We start from the raw sequence: 14,653 nt of genomic DNA, 5'->3' as shown, positions 1-14,653 counted from the left end.
AAATGTTATGGTTTTATGACACTGTAAATATTAAGAGGTGGCACATTGGTACCTGGATGGACAAGATCACAGGAACCAAAGAGAAAGCCTAACTTAGACTCATGTGATGTATGGATACCTGCTTTTTGACTAAAAACACAGGCATGGTGAATGGGTTAAAAAGACAGGCTTCCCAGTAAATATGTTGTGATATTTTCACAAAACTTATTTTCAAGCACATTCAATAAGAAAAACAAATTTATCATTCTAAATGATGTGAATATAGGGGAGTATCTTTTATGACTGCTAGAAATGGATTACTTAATGAAACAAAAACCACAGTTAAATAAGGGAACTATTTATGAATTTAACTGCAAATTTTTTTTAAATTTCTTTTCTCAAAAGACACCACAGTGGAAATAAAATTCTCAGAGAAAACTATAACACAAAACTAGTAAAGGATAAGAGTCCAAATCATCTAAAGAACTCTTTGTTCTAAGAACTCTTTGTTCTTTTTCTAAGAAAAAAAAGACTGAAACAATTACTTCAAGGCAAGGAAGAGAGAAATACATGAGAAATAACCTCAACCTCATTTGTAAACAGAACTAAAATTAAAATAATCACTACCATGAAATACGAATTTCAAAATATTTATATGAAGTTTTGCTAATGACATGGAGGAATCTGAAAATTCCAAGGTATTGAAACTCACACAATAGCAGTTATAATGCTACTGGAAGTCACAAAAACAGTTAGTAAAATAACCCTAGAACTAATCTCAATTGCATCAAAGGTGGAATGGATAAATCAATTGAAGCACATTTCTGTGATAAAATATACAATAGAGTGAAAATGGATAAAATACTGTTACATGTAACAAACTGGATAAATCTCAGAAATTCCACGTTAAACTTTTTAAAAGTCTCAGTAAAATTCATATGCTATATTTCAAAACCTACAAAATTCTACAATATATTATTGACAGTTATGGACACAGATGGCAAATTATAAAGTGAAGCAAGCATGCAAAACTACAACTTCTACACAGGTGTTCCTCTGAGAGCCAGGAGAAACTGATAAGTCAGGAGGGGCACAGACTGGGCTGCAGAGTTAAGGGTGATTTTATTTTGATCAAAAACTATGGTGAATATTTAAATTAAAATCATTACAATAAAGGGCAATTTTTCCATTTTTTGTAAGTTTCAGATGGACAAAACAACAGAATCATTAGACATTTACACCCCTCACAAAATGGTAACCCACATCGGACTCCATACATAGCTATTACAATACCATTGACTATAGTTCCTATGGTGTACTTTATGTATTTATATCCTTGACTACATACAGAGGGTGTCCAAAAATGTATACACATTTTAAGAATGGAAAAAAACTATATTAAAATTGTAATACTCAATATATACCAATAACAAAAGATGAATACAAGTCATGTGTATACCTTTTTTGGCACCCCCAGTATATATATTTCATTTCTTAAAGGAACAGAGATTTTTATTAACTTTAAGATGTTTCTTAAAGGAAGGAACGCTGATGTTTATTAACTTATTTCTTTCCAATTGATACGTACCCCTTGTGTTTTTGTATCTATTAAGTACTGAATACAAATCAGTAGTACTGGAAGGTAACTATAATAAACCTAACAAACCCACAGCTGAGGCCCAGGTGCCCTTAGCGCCCCCTCTCAGCTCCTAGGCGCTGCAGATTTCAAGGAGCGCGATCTTGCTCTCCTGGCTCCACACAGAGGCTTGGGCTTGAGGGGAATGGGAGGTGGTCCTGGAGGACTCAGGGCTCCAAGCAAGGTTGGGGTGCACTGGATGGCATCTTCCCCCCAACTTCACCTCCAGACAGAGTGTGTGCGGGAGGATGGAGGGTAGCAACTCTGGAATCTGGAGACCCAGGATGCGGCTGGTGACACTGCAGCCACCACTGGGGACAAAGCACAGTCACACAGGGCATCAAAGGCGTGGCATTTGAGCAGGACATGGAGGCTGGTGCGTGGCAGCTCCACTCTCTCTACCAATTCACCGAGCTACAGCAGAGAGACTGGAAGAATTAGCTCCCAGCTCCCCATTGTGACATTACCTATTTGAAAAAAAAAAAAAAAATTTTCTTTTTCTCTTGTTCTGTCCTCAGCCGCCCTAACTACTGCATCTTCTGGACACACTCAGGACGACGGATCACACCTTCCCAAAGCCCCAGTACCCGCTGTACCCAGGACTATGCTAGGCCCTGGGCCATGGCTAGGGTCTCTCTAACTATCACAGAGGGGAAAAGAATGACTGGCGGTGACAGTGGAGATGTAAGGTGGGGGGCATGATGACAGTTTTGAAGGCTGTAGGTCACTACTCGTATGTTCCCAGAATGACTTCTTGTGGGAAATGGCTTCAGGCACGTGGGGTACAGTGGGGGATGGTCCCCACCCAAGAAAAGCCACTGACATCTGGGAGATGCATTTAAAGACTTTCCTACCTTGGGCAGCACCCAGGAGTCACCAGAGATGGGCAGTGTTCTTCTCTAAAAGTGCTCGGCAGTGCCTGGCACTTCTGGCTTGAAAGCTCCTAAAGCACTGGGCAGGAAAGGGGATTCCTCAGGGACTGAATAGATGGGAGAATTGAAAACCTGGGGTAACCTCAGATGATGCAGGATTGTGATGGGGCAAGATCCTGTGCTTCCTGACCCCATCTTCCTTCATGGCCTGGCATCTGACCCCTTGGACCTAAAGGTGCCCCCTTTCCCAGTTCCTCCATACTAAAGGCAGTGCCCCCACCACCCGCCATGGGCATAGGTGCACTTGCCATCCCCACTGCTCTGCCATTTTAATGTGGCCACACAGTGCTTTTTGTGATGAGGTCTGGCCCAGGGATGGAGAAAAACAAGAAAAAAATGGAACCTTTCCCCCCACACTTTCCTGTTTGCAGTTGCCTCTTTCCTGATCCTGTGGCTGGAAAGAGAGGGTCTCCTAAAGTTTTTCTGTGAGCTCCTGCTGTGTGGTTCAGAGACTGGTCCTGGGGTGAAAGCCAGCAAAGAAAAGAGCCCTAGGAAAACCAGTTTTCTGTCACTCAGTACTTTTAGGTTATAATTTTTTAGGCTGACTGCTTTTTCTTCTCATGGGGGATGTTACTCTGGATCCTGATAAAATATGACTTGAGAATTTGAGGGTCATGAGGTTTTTAAGAGCCATAAAATTCCTAGACATTCAGGGATATGTTGTTTGGGGAAATCAGGCCTTTTCCTGAAGCAGGAATTATTGGAAGGAACATCTGTAAAAATCTTGGATGAGATGTGTAAGAACACTTTTGTGTGACTTTTATTTTTGAACTCAGAGAAAGGGATAATTCATCTCTGAATCTACATGACTTCAGTAGTTGGCACCTGACTCAAATCTATAGATTCAGAACCACAATTGATACTGATGAGGAAGGTCTTAGTGACCAAGAGGACAGGAAGTCCTCAGAATTCCAGAAATGCTAGGGAGGTCACTAGACCTTGGACGTGGTCCAGATGGATGGTTTTGGGCCAAACATTTCTATTTATTAAGAGCAGAGTGTCCTCAAGTAATATGTGGATAAATGAAAGAAAACGTGTGAATTGGCTCCATGCCCTGTCCTGTGTGAGCTGCTGTGGGGCAGAGAGAAGCAAGAGGCAGAGAAAGAAAACCTGGGGCGTTTTCAAGAAACCGACAAGGTAAATTTCATCTTCGATGCTAACTGGGGCTCATGAGGGCTATGAGAAAGATTTAGCTACTTCTCGCAAAGCACAGACATAATTTCTCAGATTACTTTCAACTATTTTTTTGTATGCACATGTCGTGCATGTTTTACTGAATATGGTTTCCTGTCCCCTTGATCAAAAGTTAACCTTTTTCCTCTCTGTAGTGGAGGGAGGTATGTTGGGTTCAATTAGCTATTTCTAGAAGACCAGTCATTTATGATTTTAGATTTCAAAATCAGTAAGAATTGAAAGTGCAAAGACTAGGTTTTCCAGACATCAAGTGACAGAGGCAACTATGTCTGAGAAATGGGAGTGGAAAAAGGCCAAGAAGAAAAATGAGATTCCCTAAGAATGACACAGTCCTATGCCACGAATGTGCAGAAAAGGATTTAGATGAAGATCTGTCATTTAAACAATGAGGACTTTTCTTAAACAATGAGTGATTGAGAAGCCTTGGGTACCAGAAAGGGTAATTAGCTGCACGTGCTGCAGCCTCTGCAGCCACAGCTGACTGCATCCATCACTGGACTGGTGGAGAGGCTCATCCGCTTCCAAGGTGAGTGCAACCCCATTGGTGGGAACACCTGGCAGGCCCCTTCAAGATTTTTATGGGTGATCTTTTCCTCTTTCTTAATCTTCACCTTGTGGAGGAGAGCTGCCTGCAAAGGCTTGTGTGGTCCTACTTAGTCACAAAGCCACAATAATAGGGAAAAGATACAGTGAAAGCTGTTGTAACAATACATGGGACTCACGCTTTATCCATTTCTTATAGATTTGATAAGTTACTTATAAAATGAGAACAAGGACATGCTTCAGAAAAGGCCTCCTTGAGCTGCAGAAATATTATCACATGAAAGGTCAGTTGCTCACTGTGCCGTAGAAAACTGGATACTAACAAGCTATTCCAATATCAAATAAGGGCAGTGAGTTATATGTAAAAAAATATTTTTTCTTTAAATTTTCTGAGTAATTGAATGTGTAATGTGTGTTTTAAATGATATAATCAGAAAAAGCACATTAAAAAATTAGTACAGAAACCAAGAATTTATGAACAGCAATGAAATAAGTTGGTGAGGAGGCCATATATCGAACTCCATGGTAAACCTAAACCTGGTGGGTTAGTTTAGCAGAAAGACGAAGTGTAGTCCTCAGGTGGAAGCAGCTATCAAAGGCAGACAATGCTTAGTAGGAAACCACTTCTCAGATGGCGTGTTTAGGTTTTCTTCTTCAGTGTCAATTTGTTTACATAATTGGAATGTCATTATATCCTGGTAAAGTGATCAGTTTATTTAGTCTAAGGCATAATTTTTTTCCCCCCCTGAGAAGAAGTGGTGGAGTAAATCATATTGCCATGGACTTGGAGGCACTGCACAGGTGTCCACCTTTTCAGGTATCAAGAAAATAACCAGCCACAAGTAGAAATGATTTCCCTCTCCTTTTTTCTGAGTTTTTTAGGAACTTTTTGTTCCATTGACATCAAGTCTTTTTTTCTTCAACAGATATGCTGGCTTCATCTGAGTCCAATATTTCCAATCAGAACTGCCCTTCTAACCCTGGATTTCTTTTTTTCCTAGTGAGACACTAAGAAGTGCTTCTCTCATAGACAATTTTATTTTTAACATTGATTTTGACTGGAATGTTCTCTTCTATCCACAGTGGAAATTTCCTTCACTAATGAAATAATCGCAACATCAGGCTGTTTGACGATATGAGAGGTTTGAGGTTTATGTGTGACAGTCTTCATGCATCTCAGGATCCTGGAACATGTAACTGTTATGCTGTGTGGGGAGCCCAGGTCTTCACCTCTGGCAAACATTATTGGGAGCTGCACATGGATGACTCTTGGGACTGGGCTGTAGGGGTCTGTAAGGAGTCCCGTCTAAGGAAGAATGGCACACTGATTGGGTCTCGAGACACATTTCTCCTTTTATATCTGAAGGAGGATAATCATTACACTCTCTGGACCACCGCCCCAATGACTCGTCAGTTTGTAGAGAAACCTCTGGGCAGGGTTGGTGTGTGCCTTTATGCTGACAATGGAAGTTTGAGTTTTGTAGATCTTGCAGAGTGTTCCCTCATTTCAGCATACCCCCATGGCATATTCAACTTCCCTGTCAGGTCTCTCATTTACACTGGCCACACATGAGCAGGGTTATGTCAAGAGACTTTCTCTGTTGAAGCCAATCAATGATATTTTATTGTCTTTTATGCTTCTACTTTAATGTAACCTCTTTTTATTTTTATTCAATATAACGATCGTGTGAAACGCAGACTTGTTCTTTCCATTTTCTTGACATTACAATCACATGTTGTGGTTCATTATTTGGAATATATGCTGTGGTTGTGTGCCTGTTTTGTGAGCTTGCTGGAGTCACTAAAACAGGTATGACTGCGATTCCTACTTTGTGGTCCGAATGCAGGAAAACAGTTTGCATGTCATAATCAAACCTGTTCATCTAGCATGGCCATGTCAGTGTCCAACTTCTACTCCTTCCTCTTGATTTAGTCCGTTCTGCACATATATTCACCTTCCGGGTTAAAAACCGATTTGACATTAAAGTCTCTGCTGACCCTCAGGCCCACGGCAGGCTTTTGTTTTAAGAACCCAGAATATGTGTTCCTTTACTTTTACAACACTATAAAATACCAGAAATAAAGGAAGTGTCTCTTGTATTCACTGTTGTGTTTGTCCTCAGCAGTTAAAACATTGGCTAGGACATTAGCGGCACTTGTTCAGTTTAAAACCCTTCAGATTTTTCTCTGGTTGAGAAAAAGTCACCTGTGTGTGAGGAAGCAGGGTGTTTAGAGACTCTATTAGCATAGAGACTACATATGTGTGTATTTGCATATTACAATCATTGTATACTGATTAAATTTATTGGGAGAATATTGGTTAATGCATCATATAAATTTCGGGTAGACCTTTACAATGTGACATCTGTATGGTATTGTATGCTCACCACCCAAAGTCTAGTCTCCTTCGATCAACATGTATTTGACCCTCTTTGCCTTCTTTATTCTCCCACCATACTTCCCTTCTGGTAGCTACTATTCCATTGTCTATATCTATGAGTTCATTTTGGTTTTTCTGCATTGCTACTTTTTGTTTCATATCCTTTTTATGAGTGAAACCATAAGGTTCTTGTCCTTTTCCATCTCACTTATTTTATTTAGCATAATACTCTCAAGATCCATCCAATTTGTTGAAAATGGCAATATTTCACCTTTTTGTCAGAGTACTATTCCATCATGTAATGTACCACAGTTTTATCCAATCATCCATTGAAAGATATTTGGGCTGTGTATTATAATAATTGCATTTAAAAAAATATTGTCAATATGTTCTGCATAACTTGTCTGCTCATTTACTCAATATAAATTCCAAACGAGCTTCAATTAACATGTATGTCAAAAAACAAAGGTAATTTTAAGATTCTACATTATGTATATTGTAACCCTTTCAAAGAATTTTCTGCCTTAAAATTTAAATTTTTAAACATTTTCCCTTACAGTCAATTCTGTCTTTTACTAATCTGTCTTTTCAGTGTTTACTAATCTGAGTCTTTTACTAATCTGTCTACTCTGTGTTTAATGACAGGTGAAATGTGACAAAATGTATTACCCAAGATTATTTTTTAAAAACCTACTAGAGTTTGGCAGAATCTGTTACACTCCAGCAGCTCATATTTATAATTGTGCTTGTAAAGAAAGATCACTTTCATTGTACTGGGCGAGATGAGGCAAAGTGTTATTGAATGTGAATGAAGGATTTGAAGAATTGGAAATATGGTGTGCTAATTGCTAAGAAAAAGCATGCTGAAGTGAAAAGCATGTTTTGGAACGAAAGCGGATTATAATTTTTATGACAATTTTATGTTAGTATTTAGGGGGAAATTGTGACTATATGTATTGTAAGTTTCATCTTAATACAACTGTTATTTTAAAAAGAAGAAAAAGCTATTGGCTATGTTCAATTATAAACAATTTTTATTAAAAGAAAATTTAATAAACACATTTACACATTCAGCATGGTTATGCATTTTGTAAACATATAATAAGTGTGCTCCCTTAAGCTGAAATGTGCTCAAAGACAGGCATGGTCCTGCTGCCTCACATGACAACAGCTTCCTCAGACATGGAAGTTCATCCAATAAATGGTCAACCACAACTTCTCATGGGGAACCAAGGCAAAGGAAAGGCTTCAGAGGGGAAGAGAAGGAGGAAGAAACTAAACTACATATGAGGGAACCTTTGTCAGCATCATAGAAGCTCACGCTTCCATTGTCATAATCGAGAAAGACTCCAATCTTACCCAGAGGCCTTTTCATATACTGAATTAAGGGTAGGGAATTAGTGGAGAGACGATAATGATTGTTCATCTTCAAGGAAAACAGGAGAGAAGCTTCTTCAAAATCAATAGTGATACCGGTATCACTTATCAAGGAATCTTTACAGACTCCCAGGATCCAATTCAAGGAGTGTGGCATGTCCACCTCCCAGTAATGCCTACCAGAGGTGAAGGTCTGAGCTCCCCATGCCGCAAAGCTCTGCATGCTCTGGGGCTCTCTGGACGTGTCCTGACGGTCATCTCCAAACATCACACTTCTGATGTCCTCAGGAAGGTTCACATAGTGAGTGATGGTTTCCTGAGTCAGAACATTATTCACTGCAGAAAGAGGCAAAAATAAGGTCACTGATGGGATTTCCATGTCTGAAGGGCAGAGTCTCTTCAGTTGCCCCTCCTCCAAAAAAAGGAAAATAAAGACAGCAAAGAGAGTCCTGACTGACATCTATGAAGAACAGAAGTTATTACTACCTTTGCAGAACACATAAATCCTTCAACTTATACAGAAAAAGAAAAGGAAACAAACAAAAAAGAACGTATCTTGAACAGTGTGAAGCAGTGATTTAATGTCAACCTTCAGGAAGTATGTTTCAGGACACACATAAAACTAATTTTACTTTAGAAATCTCTTGTGTTGATTATCCTTGGTGTTGTTTAATAAATAGACAGCACTTTGCTATTATGTGGGTATTTACTGGGATATAAGCTGTACGTGTCTCATTTTCAAGTGTTAAGATACCTGACGGAAATCTTCATTATGCGTAGAGTAGAAGTTTCTGAAGAGAATGTTCTGTCTTTACACTACCTGTTTGGACCCCACATTAGCCTGATCCCGATTTCAGCCCTCTGCGTCTAGACCTGCTCTCTAGTGTGGGCCTAATATGCTTGGGTCATGCTCAGAGCCTTCTCCTTCTACTTGTTTCGAGATTGATCTAAAAGCATTAAAATTGTTCTGCTTCTGAAAATTTTGGTCTTTATTTCAGTCAGAACTTTCTGATTTTATAAATAATAAATATTCTTTGTGCAAAGCATGATAAATACAGTTGGAATATAGAAGCAATTAAAAGCCATCAATCACATATTTAAACTTTCAAGAGTGGGGTAAACTGAATAAACACACTATTGGTGGCTACTCTGGGAAGTAAATAATCTCTCTCTTCAAAATCACATGACCAACCCGATTACTCTTCTCTTATTATGCCTATGTTAGGTGTAATTAAAAATATGTATCTTGCTCTTCATTTTCAGTACTATAACTTGCAAAGTTCAGTTTTGATCATTGTGATAACTATACAGGGAGAAGAGATCATTTTGAAAAGTCATGTACCACCTTCACATCAGCAAAACTAAAACTAAGATGGAGAAAGGCTCATTCCCAAAAACCAGAAAGGAATTGAGGCCTGAGGCCAAAGGGCTGACACGTACCTCTGAAGCTGTTCAGCATGTCTAGGATTCCAGGGAAACACCATAAAGTGAGCTCTGGGTTCACTGGCTGAGGCTTTTGCATCTGCACCAATTCAGTCCTATAAAGAATGACATCAGGCATTCCACAGCAAAGCATGATCACACAACCGTTACAAAAATAGGAACTTTTAATCCAAGGTATTTCATCAGAATTCTCCCATTTGGGGGTTAATTGGGTACACATACATTCTATTCTACCCTCTTGGGGATGTAAGAAATGATACCTTGCCTTTATTCTAAAGTTATACCAAATTCCAACTTCCCCATTCTTCTCAGGTATTATTCCATGTCTAAAACTATACAGAATCATTCCTACTATCTCCTCCACCTCGGGGAATACAAAAATCCTGAGTGTCTTACAGAGAGCAGGAAATTCAGGCAAAGCCATTGAGACTTGAGTCTGCAAGTAGTCACCAGTGATACATTCAGTGTCTAGTCCCAGGGCCAGACTGCTTTGCTCTTTTCTGCCAAGCAAGGGGAATGAACTCCAGCCTGGCAGCCCTGCTCTGAAGTGGGACCAGGAAGCCATTCCCCCTGAAATCTTGCCTACAAGGTGGGGTCTGCTGTGATAGAACAGGCCAAGTCAGTGCTACTCCTGGGGACAAATGTACACACTCCCTTCCCACTCTTAGGAAAGCTCCTTCTTTCCTGTCTTTTTTACCTTCCACTCTATAGTGAAGGTGCCTCGTCTGATATACCTCAGAAAGATCCCTTCAGAATGTTTATTGTGATAAGGCTGGAGAGGATGGGGCTGACTGGCTGGAACAAAGCCCAGAATGTCAGATGGGTTTTAGGTATATTTGTATTCAGCCACATAAAAAGGAAACTTCTGAGACCCAGGAGAAGGCCTCAGGGCCTTTTTTGAAAGAAAATGGAAAATAGCCACAGATGACAATGTTAATAACTTAAAACATGCCTCACCGACAGACAATGACTGGCTCAGAAGTCAGAAATCCTTAGTGTAAACTCACCTTTCCAATACATTTCCCATGTCCTGCAAAAAATAAAATAAAATAAAATAAAATAAAATAAAATAAAATAAAATAAAATAAAATAAAATAAAATAAAATAAAATAAAAGAGTAATCATGATTGTTCTGTCATGTTACATGTTAGAATTGGTTTTGATAATGTATTTTTTTTTCCTATTCCCTTTACAGAATAATCACAGGCTATCTAAATAACAGAACTTAAACTAAAACACGAGGGGGGCTTCCTCAGGGTATATTGTGAAAGGAAGTCAGGCAGGGGTGTGAAGTCATTCAACAAGAACTAGGTTTCCAGTGTCACTCATTGTTCCATCTTATTCCCATAGAGAGACCTGACCATTTATGATACAATTAAAGCAAAATAGGAAACCATATAAAATAATTGAAGAGTGCACAAATCTTCCTTAGGCAATGGGTAAAACCCCAGTGTGTCTGCAACAAGTTGCATTTGTAGAGATAACAGAGTGGGACAATGAATCAGAGGAACACAAACTGAGAATGACCCTCACAAAATTAACATTCCCATGGCCACAGAGGTTTCCTGATTTTGAATAATCTGTCTGTGTGGATGGTACTCCTGATTACACTGAAATAATTCTGTCCTGTCTTAGCTACCAAGGACAGAAATCTCCCAAAGATGACCAGGATACTAGGAAATAAGTGATTGTACAAACGTAATGATATGAGTCAGGGGGCATCATCACTTAGCTGAGAGTAATGCTGTGTGTAGGTAACATTTGAATGTCATGGCCACCTTGCTCCCAAAAGGATTCCTGTCTGTGAGGATGGACCCTCCATTCTCACCTGGAGAAGCTCCATGTCAGGCTTGTGGCACATCTCAGTCAGCTCTCTGTACATTACTTTCAGGCTTTCTTTCTGTTGCATCATCCTGAGTTCACTTTCCTTGAGTTGTTGGAAAATGTCCTTGGCTTCTCTCTCCATTGTGTCCAGATGGAGGTGCTGGTCCTCACAGAGAAACAGATGCATCTTCTGATATTCAGCTTTGATCATCACCTTCCTTAAGGCCACATACTCCTGCAGAAGTAGGGGGTGAACGGGGTTACATATCCTCACTCTCAGCAGAAATCTTCAAACATCAAATATTTCCTTAGCTTCATCAAGAACTTACTGGACAAATCTTCTACCTCAACCCTCAAAATGTCTTGAGTGTTTGCTGGCCTTCTGTCCATGCTTTCTCTATGTCCTGGTGTGTTTTCATGTTAAACTGAGCCCCCGAAGGGGTCCCAGGCTCTCTCTATCTGTGATGCTCTTTGGGGTTCTTACACCTTCAATTATTTTCTGTTACTGTAATCTTCTTTTCCTTTTGTTCCTTTCCCGGATTTTTCTACATACTTAAAATATGTATGTATACACCATATTACAGATTACAGATTTTTGCAACATTCTCTACTTTTCCTCTGGGTACTACTTTATTTCTCTCCTTTCCTACACAGCCAAACTTAGTGCAATATTGTCTTATACTCAGTTTCTGAAAAGATGTATCCAAACCCTGAAAGTTGAACTAGGAACACGTATCAAGCCTGGATTATGCCACACACATGTTCTCCCTGGCACCACATGCGTTTCAACTGCGAGAGTCCAATAATACTTTGTTTTATTTCAGTATAAATATACAGTCAGCCATCTGTACCTCAGGGATTCCTATCCATGATTCAACCAATGGCACATCAAAGACACTACTTTTGATCCGAGGTTAAGGATCCCACATGCAGAGTCGATATATGCATTTATCCTATACTGTTTTATACACGGGACTTGAACATCCCTGGATTTGGGCTGCATTGAGGTACTGGAGCCAATGCCCTGCAGGTACCAAGGGATGAGAACTTTTGGGGAGAGCCAGTTATAACTGGGCATTTGACTGCAAGTCTGTGGGGCCCTAATTCCCCTCGTTGTTCAAGGGTCAGCTGGATCAGCATTCCTTGCACTGACTTCTATTGGCCAGTGTATTTGTGAGTACTGATACATCACCTGAAACCACTACATTTTCCTGGACAGAAACCATTACCCTTTAACCAGCAACTTGAATTTAGCTAAAAGTCTAAGCCATCAATCTGCATACAAATAAACAGAACATGTTGCTTCTTACCTGTAATGACTGGGTTTTGCTTGTTTCCTGCTTCAGACTGGTTTGCATTTCTTGAGTCATATTCCATAAGGAGTCCATTCTCTTTAGAAGATTCTCCTGCAAAATAACCAAGAGCTTCTGCGACACAGAAGATGATTTTGTAAATTTCATCCCTTATTTTATGATAAGAGGCAGTCATTGAAAACAGCCACCTTGAGTTAAAATGAAGAGGTCTGATTTTTTCACATTAATATACTTTGATTCTAATATTTGGTGCATTAAGTGACAGAAACATCAGTAGAACATTTAGGGGGACCTTCCTGATCATATTATCCATTCCTGAGAAATGTACACCCCGATTTTTACATAACCTGACTATGCACAAGTCAAACTTGCATCACAAGCCGGCATTCCTGGTGCAGACACCTGCCCCACAATCACACCGATTCTACATATTTGGACAATGTTTCTAAGGAAACCTCCCTTAGTAACAGCTCATCACAGCTCCCATAATATGATCTCAATGGGTCGACAGCATTGTGAGGATACACTTATATCTTGACATTTACATGGAAAAATCACCACTTCCCCATCTCCATTCTCATAACTTCCTTATCATCCTCATCTAGCTCTGATTTAGGAACCTACGGCTTTCCCATCGCATTGGAGGCGTCACCTACCCTGTATTCCTCCGCAGCCCATTGCATTGGGCTGTGGCTGTGAGCCACATGCTCTGCGGATTGAGAGCAGAGCCCACAGAGCAGGCTGTTTTCAACGTCACAGAAGAGCCTCTTGGCTTTTTTGTGTGCCACACAGATGTGCTCCTCAGAGCTGTTGACGTAGGAAGCTCTGGTCCGTCTGGCAAGGGAAGCCAGGTTCTTGAGTACGATGTTGGTTTTGAAATCTGGCTTCTCTGATCCTCCCCTGCACTCAGGGCAGCACATTGGAGTTTGGCCTTCCTCCCAGCACAGGCACAGGCAGGGACGGCAAAAGCTGTGCCCACAGTCTATGGTGACAGGGTCTAGGAAGAAGTCCATGCAGATGGAGCAGGTGAGTTCTTTCTGGAAGGCTTGCAAGGTGTCTGAATCCATGTTTCTGAAAATTTAAAAAAAAAAAAAAAAAGTGAGAGAAATGAGGGAGGGAGAAAAAGAATGCCATTCTTTCCAGAGGAGGGAAGAACGTCTTTGGCTTGTCTTTTGAGCTCCACCTTCCTATTAAGTAGGTCCATAATCTACTTATTAGCTGACCCCCGTACAAACCTTGGTAAATCAGGACAGATTGGGTTTAGGCTATGATAGAAATGAGAAAATGAGACAACAGAGCCCTCGGCATCTTTTTTGGTTAAAATAAACAAATCACACCTAACTGAGTTAGATGAGAAGAATGACTGGAGAAGAGGATAAAAGCTAGAATGATTCCAGAGTTACTTTTTTAGCTGATTGATCTCTCTCTCTCTCTCTCTCTCTCTCTCTCTCTCTCTCTCTCTCTCTCTCTCTCTCTCTCTCTCTCTCCATGACTCTCTGACTGTAAGACGCACGCGCATGCGCACACACACACACACACACACACCCATATCTATGTGAATGGTCTCTGTTTTTTGCCTCTGAACTGACAAATCAAACCGTAAAACTGATTAGGTTAACTTAGGCTCATTAGTTTAAGCTGGGTCAACTTTATCTTTCCACTCCTAAAACTAGAAACAGTTGAATTTATGATTCTAACTTTAATAGCAAAACTCCTTTCCAACAATAAATTATAAAAATCATCTGTTATTTCTAGTTCAGGAAAACAATTTTTTCCAAATCAGTTCAGATTATCACAGCACCTTCACATTTTGGGTGAATGTTCAAGCTACAATTATAATCAGCAACAAGTAATCAATTGTTTAAAAAAGAAAAAAAAAAGAAAAAATGAGAACACTGGGTGTCCTCTCTACACTAGAAAGTCCAGACATGCAGTTCAGGGAAGCATGACTGGTTCATCTTTATTTTGATATTCCCCCATTGTGACCAGTGCCACATCTACGGAGTCCTTACCATTGGTCTCATATCTTTTG

The 14,653-nt window shown here is 40.0% G+C and overlaps 1 protein-coding gene across 1 annotated transcript; it reads right to left on the bottom strand.

Moving 5' to 3' along the window:
- Positions 1-7,826: 7,826 nt before the first annotated feature.
- Positions 7,827-13,771, bottom strand: LOC141572432 (tripartite motif-containing protein 64B-like). Its single transcript, XM_074337126.2, has 5 exons — positions 13,278-13,771; positions 12,619-12,714; positions 11,263-11,543; positions 9,482-9,579; positions 7,827-8,377 (listed from the first exon to the last, which is right to left on the bottom strand). The coding sequence occupies exons 1-5, from the start codon at positions 13,686-13,688 to the stop codon at positions 7,884-7,886; spliced, it is 1,380 nt and encodes a 459-aa protein (XP_074193227.2). The 5' UTR covers positions 13,689-13,771; the 3' UTR covers positions 7,827-7,883.
- Between the last annotated feature and the right edge of the window lie 882 nt (positions 13,772-14,653).

The sequence above is a fragment of the Rhinolophus sinicus genome, chromosome 14 (genome assembly GCF_057876585.1).
Source record: "Rhinolophus sinicus isolate RSI-liver-muscle chromosome 14, RSI-T2T, whole genome shotgun sequence".
Classification (NCBI taxonomy): domain Eukaryota; kingdom Metazoa; phylum Chordata; class Mammalia; order Chiroptera; family Rhinolophidae; genus Rhinolophus; species Rhinolophus sinicus.
The sequence above is the reverse complement of the archived record's forward strand: the minus strand, read 5'-3'. Positions and strand labels throughout refer to the sequence as shown.